Source organism: Eretmochelys imbricata, chromosome 1 (genome assembly GCF_965152235.1).
Source record: "Eretmochelys imbricata isolate rEreImb1 chromosome 1, rEreImb1.hap1, whole genome shotgun sequence".
Taxonomy (NCBI): Eukaryota; Metazoa; Chordata; order Testudines; family Cheloniidae; genus Eretmochelys; species Eretmochelys imbricata.
This window is the reverse complement of record NC_135572.1, coordinates 293,110,981-293,135,368: the sequence shown is the minus strand read 5'-3', so window position 1 is coordinate 293,135,368 and position 24,388 is coordinate 293,110,981. Positions and strand designations below refer to the sequence as shown.

The window sequence follows — 24,388 nt, the reverse complement described above, 5'->3', positions numbered from 1 at the left end:
TGCACATGAGCTCCCAGTCAATGCTATGGCCAAAAGAGCTAATGAAGGCCTGAATTACAGAAGGTCACTCTAGATGAGCATGATGATTCTTTCTGGCCTTGAAATCTATGAATCCAGGATGTTTATGTATATTTCCAAACTAGTAAAATTAACTCACCCAGCCCTAATTTTGTCACCGTCATTCTGCGTTTCATAGATTCATAGATAATAAGGTCATAAAGGATCATTATGATCATCTAGTCTGACCTCCTGCACAATGCAGGCCACAGAATCTCACCCACCCACTCCTGCAATAAACCTCTCACCTATGTCTGAGCTATTGAAGTCCTCAAATCATGGTTTAAAGACATCAAGGTGCAGAGACCCAGGCCCCAAGCTACAGAGGAAGGCAAAAAACCTCCAGGGCCTCTTCCAATCTGCCCTGGAGGAAAATTCCTTCCCAACCCCAAATATGGCGATCAGCTGAACCCTGAGCACGTGGGCAAGATTCACCAGCCAGATACCCAGAAAAGAATTCTATGTAGTAACTCAGATCCCACCCCATCTAACGTCCCATCACAGGCCATTGGGCCTATTTACCATGAATAGTTAAAGATCAATTAATTGCCAAAATCATGTTATCCCATCATACCATCTTCTCCTCCTCTCATCGAGTTTAATCCTGAAGCCAGATAGGTCTTTTGCCCCCACTGCTTCCCTTGGAAGGCTGTTCCAGAACTTCACTCCTCTGATGGTTAGAAACCTTCATCTAATTTCAAATCTAAACTTCCCAATGGCCAGTTTATATCCATCTGTTCTTGTGTCCACATTGCTACTGAGCTTAAATAATTCCTCTCCCTCCCCAGTATTTATCCCTCTGATATATTTATAGAGAGCAAACATATCTCCCCATAACCTTCTTTTGGTTAGGCTAAACAAGCCAAGCTACTTGAGTCTCCTTTCATAAGACAAGTTTTCCATTCCTCGGATCATCCTAGTAGACCTTCTCTGTACCTGTTCCAGTTTGAATTCATCCTTCTTAAACATGGGAGACCAGAACTGCATACAGTATTCCAGATGAGGTCTCACCAGTGCCTTGTATAATGGTACTAACACCTCCTTATCTCTACTGGAAATACCTCGCCTGATGCATCCCAAGACCGCATTAGCTTTTCTCATGGCCACATCACATTGGCAGCTCATAGTCATCCTGTGGTCAACCAATGCTCCAAGGTTCTTCTTCTCCTCTGTTACTTCTAATTGATGAGTCCCCAGCTTATAACTAAAATTCTTGTTATTAATCCCTAAATGCATGACCTTACACTTCTCACTATTAAATTTCATCCTATTACTATTACTCCAATTTACAAGGTCATCCAGATCCTCCTGTAGGATATCCCGGTCTTTCTCTAAGTTGGCAATACCTCCCAGCTTTGTATCATCCGCAAACTTTATTAGCACACTCCCACTTTTTGCTCCAAAGTCAGTAATAAAAAGATTAAATAAGATTGGTCCCAAAACCGATCCCTGAGGAACTCCACTGGTAACCTCCCTCCAGCCTGACAGTTCACCTTTCAGTAGACCCACTGTAGTCTCCTCTTTAACCAATTCCTTATCCACCTTTCACTTTTCATATTGATCCCCATCTTTTCCAATTTAACTAATAATTCCCCATGTGGCAACATATCAAACACCTCACTGAAATCTAGGTAAATTAGATCCACTGTGTTTCCTTTGTCTAAAAAATCTGTTACTTTCTTCAAGAAGGAGATCAGTTTGGTTTGGCACGATCTACCTTTCGTAAAACCATGTTATATTTTGTCCCATTTACCATTGGCCTCAATTTCCTTAACTACTTTCTCCTTCAAAATTTTTTCCAAGACCTTGCATACTACAGATGTTAAACTAACAGGCCTGTAGTTGCGTGGATCACTTTTTTTTCCTTTCCTAAAAATAGGAACTATGTTAGCAATTCTCCAGGCATATGGTACAATCCCTGAGTTTACAGATTCATTAAAAATTCTTGCTAATGGGTTTGCAATTTCATGTGCCAATTCCTTTAATATTCTTGGATGAAGATTATCCAGGCCCCCCCCGATTTAGTCCCATTAAGCTGTTTGAGTTTCGCTTCTACCTCAGATATGGTAATATCTACCTCCATATCCTCATTGCCATTTGTCATGCTACCATTATCCCTAAAATGCAGTGAAAAACACAACATAAATACCTAGACAAAGACTTTCAGATAGTGTGACAGGAAAGCATTTTGATCTACCTCATTGTCCTTTGTACACCTTTGCCACCTCTTCCCTATCCACATTCTTGTTCTTGCCCCTGGTCCTTTGTGCATTAGAGCACACGATGATGGGTGTTTAGATCTAAGATGGATCAGATAATAGTAAGACCTAAAGATAGAAAAGACTAATCAAAATGCATAGTTAATCTCTATGCTAGTCCAAGGCATATTGTACATTTACTAGAGCTTTGTCTAGTTTCATTTTAAATATCCTAAATGATGTCACTTTCACCGCAATTTACTACAGTAAAATGTGTGTTATCCGGAACTTTATCACCTGGAAAGCTCTATTAACCAGCATTTCTGATTTCTCCCAATACAAATCTTCAGTCTAGTAACTGGGACTAGTATATTGCCTAGGAGGTTATGCAATTGCACATTCTGCACTCTACTTTTATGCAAAAGAGGCAGAAGACAAGTCAGCAAGCTGACATCAGGGATTTATTCAGAAAAGCAGCTTCCAGAGTGTATCATAGGGTCATTACAGATTCAGCCCAATCTCCTACACCTTCTATGTCTACAATGATAATTGATTTTAATAATGATGACCTTGAGGCAATGCTGGATAACATGCCGGATAATAAAGCTTTTACTGTATTAGGAAGTTCTTCCTGAATAGCTTGTTTCTACATCTTCATGCTCAAATAGACTGTATTCATTCTAATACAGGGTCTCTATTAGAAACAGACCAACTGTTCTGGAGATTAGCTTCTCCACACACATTCTCTCACAGGACCTACCTCTCTCACAAATAAATAATGTGCAATAAAACCGTATTTGATATATTTTGAATTTTCCTGGCTCTCCCTCCCTTCCTCCTGTTCTCCCCTCCCTCATGACTAACTATTAGAACAGGCACGTGTAAACCTGATTTTTTCCACCAAATATCTCATCCACTTCTACTATGTGCTTCTGCCTAACCTAGCTAGAGTGATTTCAGCTTTAATTGCTGGGTAAGCAGGCCTGTACCAGAATGCCTGGGTTAGGCTGCCACTCTCTCCATGGCTTCAGCTCAAGCTGCCTTGATCTGCTACCCCTCTGTGCAGTTCATCATCTTCAAGGTGCCACCACCACTGTGCCATCCGTAATTAGGGTGACCAGACAACAAATGTGAAAAATCGGGACAGGGAGTGTGTGTGTGTGGGTGGGGGGGAAGGTAATAGGAGCCTATATAAGAAAAAGACCCAAAAATCAGGACTGTCCCTATAAAATCAGGACATCTGGTCACCCTATCCGTAATTGTATAGAAGCTGCAGCTGTTACAGCCCCCACTCTGTGCCATCCATCACCTTGGAGCTGCTGCTTTTCTGTACCATCTGCCATCACTCTGTACTGCCCCCTGTTCAGCAATCTCAGCTCAGTTTTGGAAAGAGATCAGTAGTATCTAGAACCCTTGATATTCCACACACACACACACACACACACACACACACACACACCAGAAAAACACATTGTCTGCAATAAACAGAAGAGTTTTTTCCCTCATCTCTTTCCCTTTTCTAGCTTGATCCAAGCTCCTTTACCCAACTGATAGCAGTCTCAGTCAAGGGGACCCCAAACACATTCAATGTTGATGTCTTGTCCTTGTATCCTTCAGCAAGGTCAATTGCACTTTATGGACCCCAAACTCAACATTTAATTGTACTTTAACCCAAATGCCCCAAGCCATCATGTAACTAAAATGTAAATACGTCCTGGCCCATTTGGTTAACTCTCCTTGCTCCCCAACAGATGCCAGTAGAGAGCTTCCTCGCTAGTGGAACTCCAGTCATGTGCAGTTCTTAAGCAGCTCTGGGCTGCTCCTCTCTCCTTTCACCAACAGGAGACAGCACTGAGCTCTCTTCTCTCTCAGACTTCGGGCACCAGGGTTTACATGTAATCGGTTACTTACCTAGGTCATAGGTGTGTTGTGTAGCTAAATAAATTGATGTTTGTACAGTGGTTTGAGATCCTGGAATGAAAGATACTATATACAGCCAGTGAGTGGAGAGAGAGAGATTTGTGTAATACATATTTGACTTTCTCAGGTATAGACAAAAATCCTAAATCAAGATAAAAATAAAAGGCAAATAGTGTTGCTGAGGCCATCTCAGAGAACTCTGGAAGGTTAGAGATGTTCTGCAGGGATCAGAGGGAAAGAAATCTTCCTCCTTGGGTCACAGGATTGTAGCAGTACTGCTCTGCAGCCGCTAGGCAGTCCAAGTATTAATGGAACTGCACAGCCTCACTGAATCCTCTCTCTGATTAAACCATGCGATGACTTGGAAGAATCATGCAGAGCTCAGCTCCACAGTGGGCAAAGGATGCAGGCCCCCTACAGTTTAACCACCCAGTTTTGTTGTATTCAGGGTGCTCAACATGTCTGGACGAGGAGGGAAGAAGTGAAGTTTTCTCTTAATACAGTTAAACTGTATACTAGGGTCGCCAGTTCTGGTGGATGAATTCCTGGAGGTTTCATCACATGACATATTCTTTAATTAAAGATTAATCTTTAATTCCTGGAGACTCCAGGACAATCCTGGAGGGTTGGCAAAGCTACTGCACACCCAGCATCTGAAATTCTACCTCCTCCTTTGCTATCATATTTTTTTAGTTTGTCACTGAATTGAAAATTCTTTAATATTTAAGCAGTGGCTGCTGTATTCTGTTGACACTTCTGTTTTAAACCCTATTTTGGCTGTGGCAACTGTTACGAGATGGTGGTGTTAGAATTTTATACGGCTGAAATTTATATTCTCATCCTGGGAGATGTTTTTAGCCACAGTTTTAAAAATCTTTTCAATCATTCTAAGCTGTAGAAGAGAAACAATATTAGAAGTTTGGTGCTTCCCAATGTTCTTTTATACTCCTGTATTTTAAAAAGCAGCTTCTGTGTAAGCCTCTAATTTTGCAGGCTGTTAATCCATGATATGTCTGAAATATCCAGATTTAATAAATTACTTAAATTTATACATTAAGAATTGTTATATTTTTGTGTGTGCACTGACAACATGTATATAATATTGCATTTAATACTGTAAATACACAAAATTCCATCAACATGGTGTACTGTACCAATAAACCATAAATACAGGTACATTATTTTATGTATCATTTTTAAATGAGCTGAAAGTCTTTTATACTTGCAGATCACATTAAAGACTCCCCAGTGTAGTAAAATACCTTACAGATAGTGCAGCTTAGACAATTATCAACTGTGTTTATCAGCTATGAAACAAGGGTCCATTTCTGGCTCCACTGGAGTCAATAGGAACTTTGCCATTGATAACAATGGGGTCAGGATTGTAGTGACAGTAGAATATGCTTAGATGTTAGAAACATATTTGCTCTGAAGGATCATTCCCAAAGAAATTGTAAGCTCCTCTGAGGAACTGTGAGTGTACCACTTATATCCTTTTGGACCAATAACAGCAACTAATGCATAGGGCCCTACCAAATTAATTTTGGTCAATTTCATGGTCATGGAGTTTTAAAAATCATAAATTTCATGATTTCAGCTACTTAAATCTGAAATTTCACAGTGTTGTAATTGTAGGAGTCCTGACACAAAAAGGAGCTGGGGTGGAGGGGGTCTCATGGTTATTTCTATGCTGCTGCTGGCAGCAACGCTGCCTTCAGAGTTGGGCAGCTGGAGAGCAGCAGCTGCTGGCTGGGAGCCCAGCTCTGAAGGCAGAGCTGCTGCCTGCAAAGCTGGGCCCTCAGTCAGCAGCTGCCAGTTTCCAGCTGCCCAGCTCTGAAGGCAGCAGCGCAGACATCAGAGTGGTATGGTATGGTATTGCCACCCTTACATCTGTGCTGCTTCTGGCAGGGCACTGCCTTCAGAGCTGAGCACCCAGCCAACAGCCACCACTCTTCAGCCGCCCAGCTCTAAAGGCAACACAGAAGTAACCTTGCAACTCCCCTGCAACTCTCTTTTGGATCAAGACCCCCAATTTAAGAAATGCTAGTCTCCTCTGTGAAATCTGTATAGTATGGGGGGACAAGCACAAAAAAGACCAGATTTCATGGTCTGTGATGTGCTTTTCATGGCCATGAATTTGGTAGAGCCCTACTCATGCATTATCTCAAATGACAAATTTTGTTTTTCTTTCTTCCTTATGGGGAAACAAGGGACTTTACATATAAGAAATACTAAAACAAAATAACTGTAATGGTCTGACTTAAATTTAGTCATACAGAGTGCCCCGTCCCACCACATCCTGCTTTTAATGAGTTTTTTAAAACAGTCTTCTTTTAAAAGTTAATGCTTATATTAGGTATAATTAAATAAAGGTATGTTTTATTTTTTAATATTTCAAAGTCATGAATTAGCTGAACAAAAGTATTCATGCAAAATAAATAATACCTAAATTAAATATATAGTTAAACCTTTCTCTGCCCCTCCTAATTAATTAAACTATGTTTATCTGAAGGAAGTAGATATCCAGCATACTACTGATTATATCCTCAACATGAAATGAGCAGGGTAAACAATGGACTCTACCTTTTAGAACAAATTATTTATGTCTATAATAGCCCACCAAGTTGTGTAAATATGATTTTACTGTACTTATGAAAAAATATTTACTTATTAACTAAAGTTATTCTGGCATCTTTTGGCAAAGTATATTAAACATTCTAGTGGCATGCAATGCATGTTTTTGAAATTGCCATTTTGACATAGATGAAAGTAAAGTATTCAGATATCTGTCATTTAACAAGCCCACAAGCATGAACCTATTCAATGGTATTCAGTGAGGGATTACTCTGAAATCATGTAATTCAAAAACAAAGGTATTTATCCTGCACAGCGGTAAGCAGCACTCAAAGCGGTCAAATAGGGAAACTGCTCTCGGAGGCAGGTGCCAAGGTGTCTCAGTGGTTGCACAGAGTAAACACTGTATCCTGCACAGTTTTTCTCCCCATCCATTCATGCCTTACATGTCCCTTGTACTTCCAGACATTGTTATCATGAGCACATGAAAGGGTGTTTGCAAAGGAGAGTCTCTCAGTGCTCTGGTGGACATGGATTTACATGACAGAAGAATAGAAGCTATTTTTATTTATTTTAAATAAAGCATTTCTGCTCCAGCGTAAGGCTACCAATGCATCTCATATTACATCAAATGATGGTGCAGTGGGGAACAAGAATTACAAACTAGATATATCCATTTATATGCTATCTTCCTGGACTTCTCATTAGGCCATTATTTTGGACTATCCTCTGGATTCATCAGGGCCATAATCCTTTCATGAATGCTCTCCAATACCCAGGTAGTCTGATCTACCAGTTAGTCACAAACAGCACAATCCTACTCCCATTGTAGTAAATACAGTTTTGCTACTGACTTCAGTGGGGACAGGAGTGGGGGTTGGATTAGTAAACTGGTAACCAGACACAAATCTGGGGCTCGTGACTGGTGCAAAATGCATTTTGATACATTTGGGATCTGATGCATCTTCTGTCTTACAAGGTTGCCTGTATGCCTCCCACAGCCAAAATCCATCTTTTGTTCCATCTAAGGTGCAGAAAAAGGCTGGGGATTGCTACCATGGGCAAGGTTCTCCTTGTTCATGACAAGAATCCCTGACCATCAATCAAAATTTAGGATTGGCCCCATAAAACTGAAAATGTAATTTTGACTTGCTTTATGCCAATAGATATGGCTTAATGTACCATAAGGACACATTTACTACCTAAACTCCTGTCTAATTGAGTTTGAGAAATAAAAGTCTCACCCCTACAGAGCTATTAAGATGAATAGAAATTTAGGAACAGATTCACAGCTGGTATAAATTGGCACCACCTCACTGAAGTCAATGGAACTACACCAATTTACACCGCTGCAAATCCAAACCTTATTAACTTAGGGAGAGATCTCTAAAGGCGCACATGGGAGTTACGCACCCAGTTCTCATAGAAAGACAATAGAAGTTTGCCCCTAATTTACCTTTCAGCTTTTGAAATGTATTTTAAAAGGATGATCACTTTTTATATTGCTCTAACCCTAAATAAATAAAATAAATACTGTATAGCTGTGTGATCAGTACAAAATCACTATGCATATCATGTTAGAGCTTGTTTTTCAAAATGTGAAAGCAGCAAATGTTACAGGAATTTTCTACTCTTGCAAAGAATGAGCTTTGGTGTTGCATTTTACTGGAGTAAAGGTGATGCTAGTTTACAGACTGGTGCAACAAGCTTTCCTGTCCTTTGACAACTGGTAAATGGACACCCCTCAAAGCCTGTAGCCACTCAAATTAATCAGATACTAAAGTGCCCTAGACAACTGCCTGCTCTGTCTGTAAGTATAGTGTTACTTCAGCTGGTCTGATCAGGTCAGACATGCCACTAAACTGTCCCCCAGAATGAGGAATGTCTTTCATTTCAAGCCCAATATGTGCCACATTTCTACACAGCCCAGATCCTATATCATTTTTACGTTTGAAAATTACTTATCTCTGCAGTGCTAACCCATGAAGCCGAAGTATCAGTCAATAAATAATAATAACAACACATACAGGCTGCTTGTCCCCAATTTTGTGGGATTGTCTGACTTCGGAGGAGGAGGGTCCCATGTGCTGTCAGAAGCTGGAGCCATGTGGTGGCATTTGACTTCAAATCATTTCAGAGGCCAGTCAAACTGTCCTCAAAATGACAGGTTTCAGAGTAGAAGCCATGTTAGTCTGTATTCGCATAAAGAAAAGGAGTACTTGTGGCACCTTAGAGACTAACCAATTTATTTGAGCATGAGCTTTCATGAGCTACAGCTCACTTCATCGGATGCATTCAGTTTACCCTAAGGTGCTACAAGTACTCCTTTTCTTTTTGTCCTCAAAATGTGCTTTTTACTGCAAGGCCAACTACATGTGAAATTAAACTTCCCAAGAAGCCTCCCTTGTGTGATCTCATCTAAATACTGGATAAGACCTAAGGGTAAAAACTCAAAGGAGCCAAAAAGGCTTAGTCACTTCGGGAACATGGTCTCCCAATACTACCCCCTTTGCTCGCAGCCAGTGCCTCCCAGCTCAGGCTGGGGGAGCTCGCCGCACAGGCGGCACTGCCTGGTTTGCAAGCAGCTCCCTGCCCTACTCCTTTTTCTCGCCTTGGGGCTGAGCCGGCAGGGGCTGCCCCGCACGCCTTGGCGCTCCAAGGCCCAGCCCGCCACCGCCGCTCCCCAGGACTGGCCCTGCTCTGTGCACCGCCTGCCGCGCTCCACAGGCAGCACGCGCGGCAGGTAGAGGCCAAGAACGCCCCCCTCCCCCTCCTGGAACTCCCAGAGGCGCTGGCAGGACCCAGGAGCGCGGCCGCGGGCAAAGCTTGGGCGGCGTCAGTGGGCGCGCGGGGCAGGCTGCGGCTCTTTAAAACAGCGTGTAAACTGAGATGCTGCTCCAGAGCGCAGCGCGCCGGCGGCAGCTCGGGCTCCAGCAGCTCGCGCTCCAGGCCAGGCTCCGGCTGCAAGAGCAGCAGCAGCAGCTCCCCGCGCCAGGGCAGGCGCCTTCCTTGCAGCAGCAGCGGCAGCAGCAGCTGGGGCTGCGGCAGCTTCTTTCCCAGGCTCCGGTTGAGCCGCGGGGTGAAAACAGCGCCCTACAGGACAGCGGTGCAGAGCCCAGCGGCTACCAGCGCCACCGCCCGCTGGCACCATGGACACCTCCTGCCCGCCCAGCGCGCTGCTCCTGCTCTGCCTGCTCGGGCTGCCTGGGGCTAGCAGCGGGGGGTTGGCGAGCCCCGCCGGGAGGCGGCAGAGGGGCTGCCCGGCTCTGTGCCAGTGTGAGCAGGACGGGATGCTCCTCAGGGCGGACTGCTCCGACCGGGGGCTCACAGCGGTGCCCACCAACCTCAGCCTCTTCACCTCCTACCTGTAAGTGGCCGCCCCCGCTGTGGGGACCGCGGGGGGTGGGGACCGGCAGCTGGCGCTCGGCCCCTGGCTGCAAGGGGGGGGGGGAGCGAGGCACCGCCGGGGAGCTGCCTGCGAGGTGGGCGCTCAGCCTAGCGGAGGCCGATGGCGCACCTGGGGAGGCGGCGGAGAGCGGCTCCGCTCCAGCGGCTCCCTCAGGAGAGCGCTGTGAAAGCCCAGCTGTGCCTGCCCTCTCTGCGCTAACCCGAGCCTGCTGACAGCCGCCTCCGTAGGCGATGCTCCCGGTCACTGTCTTGCTCAAGGGCTGAATAGTTGGAATCCATTTCCACAGCCACCCCTTCAGTTCGTTCCTAATCGCCTTTTAATCAAGAAATTGGTTATAAAGCGTTTAGAGACGTCGGTCTGCCCCAGCGTTACTCAAACCAGACGGGCTGATTTACTTACAGGATTGCTATATGATGTGCCATTTATTGGGTAATTAAAAGTGAGGCAACAGCAAAACCTGGATTAGAGCTACACGGACGTTAACTTTACCTTTGCCTTCCCGGGACAAGGTTTTGAAGTGCTGCCGATTTAATCTTTAACTGATCTGTCGAGGGTTTTGAAAGGTAATAAAATAAAGCAGCGAGAGCGGGTAAAATGCAGCGCTAACATTCAAATACAGTGCTGCTGTTTTCTGTCATTCAGATCAAATAGATCCGTCACCCAGAACATGCGGAGGAAACAGTAGTTTAAACGTGTTCCTGATCCAACTAGCCCTGTGCTGAAACAGGTGGTTGGAAGTACAAGAGCTGTTCATATGTCAGATAATTATTACTTTATGTCAGATCCTCTAGCCCTGCCCTGGTCTTTATGACAAGAGATACTCGCATGATTTGAACATTTCAACTGAGTCTCTATTTAACTGCTTGCAGATAAATCAAAGACTGTACACTTGCTATTGTATGTGTTGAGTTGTGTTGGGCTTGAGGATAGGAGTTGGTACAAGGGGAAAATTTTGAACGAAAAAACCGTGATTTTATTTTTATTTATTTATGTTTGGTCACTGATTTGCTTGTCTTGATTTTTGTGTTTTGAATCGATTAGTACAAGGCACTAATTTTACTGACTATAAATTGTCTTCATTTCTGAGTATGTACTTTTACAGAGGAGTCCAAGTTCTCTGCATCTGGATACAGTATATCTGATGCTGAATGTGTTTATCCATACTTTTTTTTATTCCTGTTGACATACTCCTTACCATAAAGATGCTTTGATGGGATTACCAATCCAAACTTCAAGTGGTGGGGGGGGAGGAACCATTCTGAATTAATTTTCCCCTTCACCTATGGGCGTGAAACTTGGTAACACAAACAAGGTAAGAGATGCTGTGTGAATAATAAACATATATTGAGAGGGAGCTAAATTGAGTGAAAATAAAGCTTTGATAAAAGAAACAAAATAGTTTGTTTGAAAAGAATATGCATATGCATATTAAATGTATGTTGTGCAGAGCTCTGGCTATAGTTTAAATTTGGTGATGTAGTCTCAAGTAATGGTAAAACAGATTTTGTTCAATTATTGTGTTCCGAAATTTAACTTGACAGGAATACACAAGTTTTTAAAATTGCTGTGACATTGAAATAATTTAAAAATGTGAACATTACTATTTTCTACCAGCTGAGGCTTGTTAGCCTACTAGAGTGTTGTTCACTACATCAGTTAAGTTGCCTCATATTAAGATTCTTATTTATTAAGATCATTACTTATTATGACCATTTCATTTTAGTTTATTGTACTATTTAGAGTAAATTTAGACTTTTCAGAGTGAATTGCCATATTTTAAGAAGCAAGGATAGTTGTTAATGAATGACAGTTTATACTCTCTAATAAAACAGAACTTTTCATATACACAATACAATATTGAATAAGGGTATAGTCTTGAAGCCAAATGGAATTTTGCCATTGACTTCAAAAGGAGCAGGCTGGGGCTCGAAGTATAAGAGAGAAACAGCTTTTGATGCTTACTGTGTGCTTTGAAGAGTCATAATTGGAGTAACTATTCTGAATGTAGTAAAGACAGAAATAAAATACTTAGCTTGATGGGATAAATGCTAAAACTGGGAAAAGTGTCCCATTTCTTGAGGGCCTGTTTCTTAACTAATTTGTGAAAAAGGAAAGCATAGCTGAGCATGATGATGTTAATGCTGGTACTGTGGACTGCTGCTGTTTAAAAAAAAAAAAAATCCTTCTCATGCTTTGTGTGTATAAAAAGATCTTCTACACTTTCCACAGTATGCATCCAATGAAGTGAGCTGTAGCTCACAAAAGCTTATGCTCAAATAAATTGGTTAGTCTCTAAGGTGCCACAAGTACTCCTTTTCTTTTTGCGAATACAGACTAACACGGCTGTTACTCTGAAACCTTCTACTGATCTGTTTCTCGAAGAATGGTGCTACCCCTCTAAAATTCCTCGGGTCTTGCAGGAAGGGTCTCCTAGGGTTTTTTCATTAATTCACTGTTATTTAATGGAATACGTCCTGAAGGGTAGAAAATACCGTGCAGGAAAGGAGGAATTTTAAAGGACCAAGACAATCTATATGCATTATTCCAGTAATCCTGTAGAAAGTCATTAATGAGACTGTTTAAAAAGTGTGACACTAGTCCTTACCATTTGTTCAGGACTATCATCATTTGATTGATAAAACATTGCCTAATTATGCAGTGGAGTACCTCCGGCCCTGTGTAAACGAAGAACTGTCATGTCTCATTTTCTTTATGTGGATAAGCAATGACAAATTTTAAAACATGCATATTTGCTACAAAAGTGTTTTTCATTTGATAGTTGCCAGCCAGATTTTATGTTTCATAGTTCTTTTGCTGAAAAACAGAGATGTTTACTCTCACTAATTACAATAATTCTTCCCCCAAAACATGCTGATTGCTTGAGTCCAAACCCTTACACTAACTCCCCTCCTATGAAACCTGTGTTATTATTAGATCCTTTCCTATTCATATTTGACCTGGTAATAGACATAATCAGGAGTACTATCCACTGTAAGTTTTAATTTTGTCATATTTCCACCCCCTTATCTTATCTGAATAGTTTACCAGATGAAGAAAAAGAGATAGTGACTTCCTGATGAGAATCAGAAATTGGAAAATGGAAATTAAAAATGGACAGAAAGAGGTTGTTCAGGTACCCTGAACTTTGTATTTTGAGATACAGGAGATGAGTTTGTTGTAGTTACTGAAAGCGTGCACACTGTGCTATGGTGCTATTGCTGTATAGCTAATGAAGTCTACAGAAGGACCCAGCTACAGAATTCAACATTTCCCACTTACATAGCAATTCTCCCCTCCCTTATAAAAATAATCTTTTTGATGTTGTTCAAAGTTGTATATTTGATATCACATGCTATTTGATTTTTTTAAGTTCAACTTATATTTTTCATACTTAAACCTACATAATCTGCTAAATGCATGTACACAATTCCTATTGATGTTAATGTGAATTCCATGTGTTGATAGAGGGCAGCATAGGGACTTCAGTTGCAAGTTAAGAATATGTCACTTTCTTATCAATGTACTACAGTGAACACTAAAGCAAACACACTACAGCGAACACTGTAGTATACTGTACTACAGCGAACACTAAGAGCCAGGATCTGTAAGTCCTTCACACGTGGAACTCCCATTAAGCCTCATACCATTACTGTGAGCTAGTGAAGTATTATCCCGAATTTTTGCAATGAAAAGGAAAGCCAAGGCAGAAAGTGGTTTGCCCAACGTCACGATGAAAGTTTGTGAAAGAGCCAAGAACTGAAGCCAGAACTCCTGATTCCCAATTCTATGTTTTAATCATGCAACCACCCATTATCTCCAAAATAACTGATAATCTAAAAAATAAAATCTGGCCAACTTCAAAGTTTAAGAATTGGTTTATTAACACGCTAACTGAAGAACTGCTTTTTAAACTTATGTGATACAATTTTAAGTTATAACTATAAGAAGTTATATGTTCTTGGTAATCTATCTCCACAGCGGGAAAGGTAAAATTATTACAAATGGCAATTCTACCCAAGGAGCACAAATCCTGCATTTCTTGCACACCTAAACTGTCAGTCAATTCAGTGGAGAGGTGTGAGTGCAAGAGAAATGCAGGCACAGGCCTTCTACTGTTTTCATAATCTTGTATTTTAGATATAGATAGTATGATAATTTGTTTTTGTTCCTTTATGATTTGCTTCATAAATTCATTTATTAAGTTTTATTTGCATCAAATTAAGATTTAACTCTGAGTAAATTATAAATTTGTCTAGGCATATGTCAATTAGAAGTTTGATTTGTCTAGTATTTCACAGAAGTGCCGTCTGACATTAAGGCAAACTAGTTTTGAAATTAAGAAAAAAATTATTTGTGCTGGTAAAATAGATGAAAAACAGATCAAAAAATCTTTTCAGTGGTTACAACATTCTCATTTAAACAAATTCTGATATCCTTCTTTCATTTCCCACAACAATATATTCAATATGTGCTATTAAGGACATGGAAAATTTCCAAGGACTGAATTTGGAATATTTTGAAGTTTAAAAATACTGAAATCTTTAAAAAGTAGTAGAATTATGTTCCCAGAAACAAACTGAACTGCTGAGACATTTACAAAAAAGGGCTATGGTAATATTTATTAAAAGAATACACAAAACCTAAAACCCCTTCCTCCCACTATGATCCTTGAATAAGCTTACACATTTTTCTGTTTATCTTTTTTCCCCACCCTATGATACAAACTCAGTCCTGTGTGCCTCATGGTCTGAGATAAATTGAAATCACTTCCAGGATATCAAGGAGATCAAATAGCAGACTAGCGTCTCAGGCAAGAGCAAGCCTTTATAAGTCTTCTTGCAACCTCCAGATCAGTTGACAATGTGCAGGTGTGATGCAGCTAGTAAAATACCTGCTTATCTTCAGGAAATACTTGTTTACAGATTTCAAACATGCTAAACAATTCTTGCTGTCCTCGAACTGAAATAAAATAAATGGCTACTATATGATTTAAACTGACAATTGGAAAGTTGGCCCAGAAAGGTGGCTAATATAATTTCACTGTTTCAATAGACTGAGGACCAGATTCTAGAGTTACTCTGGATTTACAGCAGTGAAATCAGGATTAGAATCTAGCCCTAAATACCTACTCTGAAAAGAAAATTGTTCAGATTCTTTTCCCCTGTGTAAATTTTGCTCATGACATTTATATGTACATATATATAAACTAGAAGTGTGTACAAACTGGAATTTTTCACAGTGTATTTTAAATCACAAATGTTTTATATTTCTTAATAGGAATTTTTTTAGTATTAAAATATAAACAGGTAGATCATAATTGCATTCTTCATGTTTACAGAAGGATGAGTATGAAAATCAATAAAATACAAATTAAAGCTTCTTTTAAAAAGTGACTCACTCTTACTGGCTGGGAACACAGTACTAAAGAATGAGTCTTTACACTGCTTTCTAAAGAGCCTTGTGCTACTCTGAGAGGAAAAAAAAGGCACTCACACACACAACCTCCCTTCTTTGTAGCATAAGGAAATTATACATAAGTTGACAGGAAAAAGGAAACTCTCTTTAAGCTGCTGGAATATAAGGAGCTGGCAGGGTGAAGGCACCTTCAGTTTGGTTTGGTATCTGAAGTGCAGAGGACAATTGGCCTGGCAGAGGGAGCCCGACTCCAGCTGAGAACGCGTGCACTGGGCTGACCTTCCTAGTCAGCATGCCAGCTAAGATTAGACTTTCTTCAAGTGTTCCCTTGTTAACCCAGTCTTTTCTCTAATGTCATTTGTCTTTCAAATGCTTAAAACCGCTACCCAATTTTGCAGCCAAAATGCTTTCTTTTTTACTGGTCTATTCTCCAAAAAGAATTCTTCATTCACATGCACTGCTTTCTGAATTCTTTACAGATCATTTACATACAACTTAAGGTTGTTTGTTTCCTTCCAGTGGGTCAGATTCTTCTCAGTTACATTACTGCAAATATGGAGTTGCTCCTTTGGCTCAGACTAATGTAACTGAGAGCAGAATTTGGTGCAATGTTTTAGGCATATCAAATTGATTAATCATAGCCTTCAACTATAAAAGAAATACTCTAGCTCCTTCAAAATGAAGGGACATCTTCAAAACATTCTTATCCCCTCTTAGAGGATTAACATTAAATGTTCTGTACAGTTTACGTACAAGGCAGGAGTAACCTCCGTGCAGTTCCACTAGGCAGGCAGTAGGAGGATAAGGCCCGTAGGGTTTAGAACAGAAATAAATGCACCCTTTGTCAAAGGGGCCTAACATTATTTATGAATCAGGATGATAACCACAGACAAAAGACACCTATCCTAGTCTCTGTTTTTCCTTGACAATTATTTTTAAACTCAACCAAAGAAAGACAAAACCAGCAGCAACTTCCACATATGTGACAGTAGCTAATTAGAGCTCCCAGCAAAGGAAAAAAATAAAGAAAAATACCCCACCTTCCTTAAATACCACTCTCAAGCAACATCTCCCTTCCCAAAAGCCCAATAAAAAGAAGGGCAACAAACCTGGACTATTTTGGACCAGAGAGCAAGGAACGATTTCCAAAGCAATGGGGCTCTCATGGAAAATGCCCTGCCACAATCCCCTTTCCTTTTATATTAAGAAAGCTTCAGCTTGAGTACATCCACTGGTTGCAGCAGTGACCGTCTGGCACAGAGAGAGGGGCAATCTCTCAAGCAGTCAGGTCCTAGGCCAGTTAGAGCTTTGTAGGTCAAAACTGACACCTGGAACTCCACCCAGAGATGAACAGGCAGCCAATACAGATCACAGAGTATTGGTATAATATGCACACAGTTAGATACTCATTTAAGAAGTGATTTGGCACCTTCTGCATCAGCTTCCAAATGAATTTAAGAAGAAGCCCCAGATATAGTATGTTCTGGTAATCTAATTGTGAGATGACAAAGGCAAATATCAGAGCACTGTGTTCCATATTGTAAAGAAAATTTTCAATCTCCTGGCTACACACCACTTAAAAATGAAAGGGTCATATTGAAAACTAAGTAGTCTCACTGCTCTTAAATTGCAACTCTGAGTAACAAATGGCTGGCAAACCCTCTATCAGAGTGTGGGTATAATTGCCTCCAACTCTCCCAATTGCTTTCCCCCACCACCCTGCTCTCTCTCTCACCCTCCTGCCATGTTTGCCTGGGAGGACCACTCTTAGTTCTGCTGTTAACCAAGAGATCCTTTCTTGGCCTGCATGACCCCTCTGAAATCCCCCTTGGCTAATTGTCAGAGAGGAACACTGGCACTGGACTGGAGGAGAAAGCAGTAAGGGATCACTGAGCATTTGTAGCACCTCTCTGAATGTCACCCCTAGGGCCTGGCTTCCACTTACATCCATTATAAAGCCACCTCAGAAGGGAACCTTCTACATCATGAGAAAGTTGTATAACTTCTGTATAACATTTGTATAACTTCTGCAAGCAAGTGGGCCATGAAACTCCTGATGGTTCCGCATTATGGAGGAATCAGGGTCTAAACTTTGACCCCTACTATTTAATCCCTTAATGAGTATTGGAGCAGACTGCGGCACCACCTGTCTCTGCTCCCTTTGTGTTGTTCAGACACTGCAAAGGAGTTTGAAACCACCCTCAAGTAGCCAGTGGATTTAGAATCAGCATAACTAGCTCTTACACCTCTCTCCCTGCAGTCCCTGGCGCAGGGAGCATTTCGGAAGTGGGAGGGGCACGGAGATAGGCCAGAAGTACCACCCAGCAGGACCTGAGTGGCAGAACCTGACAACCTGATGATTGGGCAATACCAGTACTTAAACTAGGAAGCCATGAAGGAGAGCTGTCTGAGCAATAACCTGGCCTGCCTTCCTCTGCTTCAGATCCTACTTGTGAGAGAGCCTAGACTCTGGCTTCTGACCCTGGTTTATCCTTGACTTTGCTATTCAATTGCTCTCTGTAACCTGGTGCACAACCCTCATCTCCTAGTAACCTGATTGACACCTGACTCTTGGTTCACCCTCTGACCTGCCTTAGACTCGGCTGACTCCCAACTCCTGCTCCAACCGCTAGGTCTGACCACCTTCGTCCTGGTTGTGACACCACACCCCTTGTGCATCGTGGAGGCACCTGTTGCACTGGCTCTGAAACAGTTGCAGCAGCAGGAGGATTTGGGAGCAGACCAATGGAGGGGTGCAGATCCAGTGGCTGGGAATGCCTTTGTAGGGGGTACTGAGGGATGTGGCCTCAGTTCCAGCATTAAACCAAGAAACTTGTGAATTCCGACACCTGGAGAGTTCCCCACATGCCGCCCAATTACTCTGAATTTCACCTAGAATAAGCATATGTGGTTACACAAAGGTCAACAGAGAAATCAAAAGTGTGTTATGGGGAGAGAAAAGACATGTGTCTTGGAAGGAGGACTATATGGTGCTGCACTGGAGTAAACTGGCTTGCAGTGGTGTAGCTTACCCTGGCTTCAAATTCTTAGGGTAAGCAGTGATGCAAATCATAGTTTTTTATGCCATTAGTTCTGTGTGTCTACAGTGCATGGTGTTGGCATACAGTGATGTTGGTGTAGCCTCAACAGTAACATCAGTATGGCTCCCTTGCTGGCTGGTAGGCCCCAGTGTAGACAAGGCCTGCATTTTGTGGAAGAGGGAAGAGTGGACATTTGCAGTATTGCTGTTGGTTGTTTATGAATGAGGCAGGAAGGACTATGAAAAGGGAAATTTTGATCAATACACAGGGCTCAAATTGTATCATTTTAGGCCCAGCCCTGAATAGAGGCTAATGCAAAACTACATCACCCCAAGAGTAGTATGTGAAGGGATTGTGAGCACCTCAGGGTGCATGGCCTTACCTCATCTGTGCCCTTTTTGGAGTAATATGCATCCCTGAATGCAAGGATTTCTGTTGTCTCTGGCCAGTGCATGGGATATACTTGCACCCTCCATCCTGGGCACAAGCCAGAGGAAAAACTGGACCCTAACTGAATAAATTCTTGAAGAAACATAAAACATTTCTCGTAAAGAAGAACAGGGGCAGGCATAGTCATTTTTAGAACAAGATTAAAACTTGTTTGAATTCAAAAGTTGAGTAAAGAATTTTTAATTGGCTAGAGAACACTAATATGAGGACTAAGTGTGTGTTTAAAATTTTGTAACTGGAAAAATTTCATGGTTTATGTCAGGGTTCCTTCCCCACTCTGAACTCTAGGGTACAGATGTGGGACCCGCATGAAAGACCCCCTATGTTTATTCTTACCAGCTTAGGTTAAAAACTTCCCCAAGGTACAAACTTTGCCTTGTCCTTGAACAGTATGCTGCCACCACCAAGCGTTTTAAACATAGAACAGGGAAAGAGCCCACTTGGAGATGTCTTTCCCCAAAATATCCCCCCAAACCCTACACCCCCTTTCCTGGGGAAGGCTTGATAATCCAATCCTCACCAATTTGTACAGACCCAAACCCTTGGCTCTTAAGAACAATGAAAAATCAATCAGGTTCTTAAAAGAATAATTTTAATTAAAGAAAAGGTAAAAGAATCACCTCTGTAAAATCAGGATGGAAAATACTTTACAGGGTATTCAGATTCAAAACATAGAGGATCTGGGGGCAAAACCTTAAAGTTACAGAAAACAGGAATAAACCTCCCTCTTAACACAGGGAAAATTCACATAAAACAAAAGATAAACTAAGCCGCCTTGCCTGGCTTACCTGTACTAGTTGCAATATTGGAGACTTGGATTATGATGGGTTGGAGAGGACGGATTTCTGGCTGGCCTCTCTCAGTCCCAAGAGAGATCAAACACGTAAACAAAGAGCACAAACAAAAGCCCCTCCCCCCGATTTGAAAGTATCTTGTTCCCTTATTGGTCCTTTGGGTCAGGTGCCAGCCAGGTTAGCTGAGCTTCTTAACCCTTTACAGGAAACAGGATGTTGCCTCTGGCAAGGAGGGATTTTGTAGCACTGTATACAGAAAGGTGGTTACCCTTCCCTTTATATTTATGACAGTTTGTTTGGATGAAATATTTAAAGTAAATCTTTAGAGGGAGTGGATAAAAAAGACATCATATCTTAGAAATGTAAAGCTGAAAGGGACCTCGAGAAGTCATCAAGTCCAGCCCTCTGCACTGTGGCAGGACAAAATAAACCTAGGTGATCCCTGATAGGTGTTTGTCTAGGCTGTCCTTAAAAACCTCCAGTGATGGGGATACCATAATCTCCCTTGGACGCCAGTTCCAGAGCTTAACTACCGTTATAGTTAGAAAGTTTTACCTAATATCTAACCTAAATCTCCCTTGCTGCAGATTAAGCCCATTACTTCTTGTCCTACCTTCAATGGACATGGAGAACAATTGATCACCATCCTCTTTTTAACAGCCCCTTAACATATCTGAAGACCTATCAGGTCCCCCCTCAATCTTATTTTCTCAAGACTAAACATGCCCAGAGTTTTTAACCTTTCCTTATAAGTCATATTTTCTAAACCTTTTATAATTTTTTTGCTTTCCTCTGGACAGTATCCAGTTCGTCCACATCTTTCCTAAAATGTGGTGCCCAGAACTGGATACGGAACTCCATCTGATGCCTCACCCGTGCCGAGTAGAATGGGACAATTACCCCCACCCCATGTCTTACATACAACACTCCTGTCACTACACCCCAGAATGAGGTTAGCCTTTTGACAAATCCATGCTGACTCTTCCTTATAACCCCATTATCCACTGAGTGCTTACATATTGATTATGTTCCTTATCTTTCCAGGAATCAAAGTTAAGCTGACTGGTCTATAATTCCCTACGTCTTATTTGTTCCCCTTTTTAAAGATAAATGGCATGTTTGCCCTTCTCTTGTCGTCTGGAACCTCACCCATCCTCCAAGAGTTCTTAAAGATAATTGCTAACAGTTCCAAAATTGCTTCAGCTTGTTCCTTAAGTACCCTAGGATGAATTTCATCAGGCCCTGCCAACTTGAATACATCTAACTTGTCTAAATATTCTTTAATTTGTACTTTCCCTATTTTGGTTTGCATTCCTTCCCCCTTCTTGTTAATATTGACTGTGCTGAGTATCTGGCTGGCATTAACCTTTTTAGTAAAAAGTGAAGCAAAATAGGCATTAAACACCTCAGCTTTCTTGATGTCATCAGTTATTAGCTTTTGTCCCCTGCTAAGTAGGGGACCTACACTTTTCTTCATCTTTCTTTTGTTCCTAATGCATTTAAGAACCTCTTCTTATTGCCTTTTATTTTCCTCACTAGGTGTAACTGATTTTGCGCCTTGGTCTGTCTGATTTTGTTCCTACATGCTTATGCTATTCTTTTGTGCTCCATACTTCCATTTTTTGTAGGATTCCTTTTTGATTTTCAGGTTATTAAAGAGCTCCCAGTGGAGCCATATTTGCTTCTTACTATTATTCCTATCTTTCCTAGAGCCAGATTCATTCCTGTGCGTAATTCCACGGAATTCAGTGGAGTTATACCAGGTCAGACTTTTTTCCTTTGTTCTATGCTTCTACTAAAGGAACTAACTTTGTGTGCAAAATTGGTATTGCTAAAAAATAAAGACAAAAAAGCTCACAACAATAAGTACAGTCTATGTACAGCCCTGGAATATTGAATGACAGAAAAACTTTAAAACACAATATAAAAAATTAAGTTAGTACTTTTGCTACTTTATAGAGTAAAATGTGCCATTAAAGAGGGAATAAGTTACTTATCTGTTGTTCCTGTGCAGAGTATATGGTTTTCTGAGGCAAGACAAAAGTCAGATTCATTCTCGAGAAGATCTTAAACATACAGCCAAGTATCAGTCTTCTGTCCTTAGGCTGTTTGTGTCAGGATGCAGACTTCTGCCTAAAAACAGTTGTGCTGTATCACCACAAATGTTTGTGGCCATCTATGCAGATAATTAGGTAACTGAAGGCAGATGGGACTTGGTTTTGTATTTGATGGTGACTTTTTCTTGGTGGCGTTAACAAAAAATTCAGCAGGTTTTTATGGATGACACTTAAATGCCCTTGTGATAGTATCATAAACTGATGTATTGAGCCCAATAGAATGATCAGAGTCACATTTCTTCACACATTAGTGGCTCACCTGTCTTGCCGTGCATGGCAGTCTATAGAAAATCTGTGTCAAATCATGTAAACTTGGAGTTATATGTAGTCTGTTTTCTCCATTTATTGTTGATCGACAATATAGCATCTTATGGTCATGTTTTTCTGTGTCTCTGCATGTCTGGCCATAGGGTACTGCTACAAGAGCATCAAATTTCACAAGGATTTTGTAATATTGAGATTCACTGGTTGGTATTATGCACAATGTCGTATCTCTACATGAGAAACAAAACAGATAGTACAACACTTCATGCTCTCAACATGCTGTTGCTTTTATCAGAACAGATTAAACTATGATAACTGATTAAGAGCCAGTTTAGCTTCCAGTGAAATGAAGAGCAAAACTCCATTGACTTTATTCATGGAGGGTCAGACTCTTGATACATCACAATTAGTTTTATTGCAAAGGTTGTTGTTGGGCCATTGTGTGCCTATTCTAGGGGAAATGATTCATTCTTTATCCAAACAACACCATCTGCTGAGTACACAAACAGATCTGGTAAATGAGTAATTGCTTAAGTACATGATGACAGTAATTATAAATAATATTCATTAGCAGTTTTGACTATTTCAGAATATACAGCTCCTGCATTAAAAGTGTTCAGAGTTTTAAACGACGGCATTAAGAGGTGTGTGTGTACAAAACATAAGTTAATATAGATTAAACCAGTTAAAGTAAACATTCTGTGTATTGTCAGGTGACAATAGGATTTTGATAAATGAGGTATCTGTTATATGTGGAAAACACAAGAGAATAATAACAAGGGCTCATAGAGGAAAAAACCTCTTTCCCAGCAAAGCATCATGTCTCCATTCCTTCATCTTATAAGAGCACTCTTTACATCAGTTACATGGAATATATCTTTTAGCTATAACAGAGTGAAACCAAGTTACAATTATGTACAGAATATGCCTCATCCATCTACCCCTCCTTTGAGGATAGCATAATGTGGTATTGTGTGGGATTCCACTAGCTGCATTTGTCAAATTAACATTTGTTTCCAGACCGAACTGCTGACCTTAGTGCTCCTCTATGTCAGCAAGACTATCACAGGGAATGATAACAATAGATGCCTACATGCCTTCAACCAATGTTGTTTAATATGAATCCTTAGAACAGAATGGTCTGACAAAGTAACTCCCTATACTTGTATACTGTCTAACTCAGTGAGCAGCTGCCAGCCTATTAGTCAAACTAAGTTCTTCAAACAGTATGACAGCCAAACTCCTGAATCCATCCATTCACATGCAATTAGAGCAGACACATTGCTACTGTCCACGGGCTGGAAATTACCTGGAGTGCACCCCAGGAATACATGGCTCAAGATCATGTAAGCTGACCTGAAAGAAACAGCTCAAGGCAGCACCAGGTGTGGAGGATGACATGGAACAAAGGGTCCAGGAAATTCTCTTTTATGCTCCATGGCATTGTTACTGATGAAGATGAATGTGAGGTGGAGTTTCTCAAGAGAGTTACAGAGAGAGACTTTGGCATTTCACACTGCTAAAATGGTTTTGCAGTGTTGATCAGACCATGATATTCTTGAATAAATGTTTTAACTGTGTAATATAATAAACATGTGCTTTTCTCTTTTAGTTTAAAAAAACCTGAAATTTACAACATTTTATAGCATAGCCATTCATATACTAAGGAAGGCACCAATTAATTTTTTGATTATATTCCAAGATTGATCTCAGCATGGAGATGCGAACATTGGAGGAAAAAATACAACATTCACTAAGTACTTTTTCCAGTCTTGCCTTGGTGTACAACATAAAATGCATCCGATTAGTTAATGCAACAACACAAATAAAATCAGGGTTTTTATTTCTGATAACTAATAAACTATATAGGTTGCAGTCTGCACCTGTTTCAGACTGCACTAAATCTAATAATGGTGCATAACTTTGTTCTTGCAAGATCTGAAAACCGTAGCATCTAATTATCAAACCAGGTAAATGGAATATGGATCTGATAGTACTGAATTACGTTGTCCAAAACTGTAAGGACCAGGGATGCACCAAGCTGCAGTGACATAATATTTTAGTTTGAAACTGAAAAATAATAGAATTAAATTCAGGATAGACAAAAAAAACATCCGTGAGAGTACAGCATAATATCTGAAAAGGCTGA

General features: G+C 40.9%; 1 protein-coding gene across 1 annotated transcript in view; it reads left to right on the top strand.

Annotated features, from left to right (window-relative positions):
* The first annotated feature begins 9,898 nt into the window (after positions 1-9,898).
* The window catches only part of LGR5 (leucine rich repeat containing G protein-coupled receptor 5), a 124,817-nt gene continuing 110,327 nt past the window's right edge, over positions 9,899-24,388 (top strand). The window contains exon 1 of the mRNA XM_077807740.1: positions 9,899-10,116. Coding sequence (XP_077663866.1) covers positions 9,899-10,116 — 218 coding nt within the window. The remainder of the gene's footprint in view (positions 10,117-24,388) is intronic.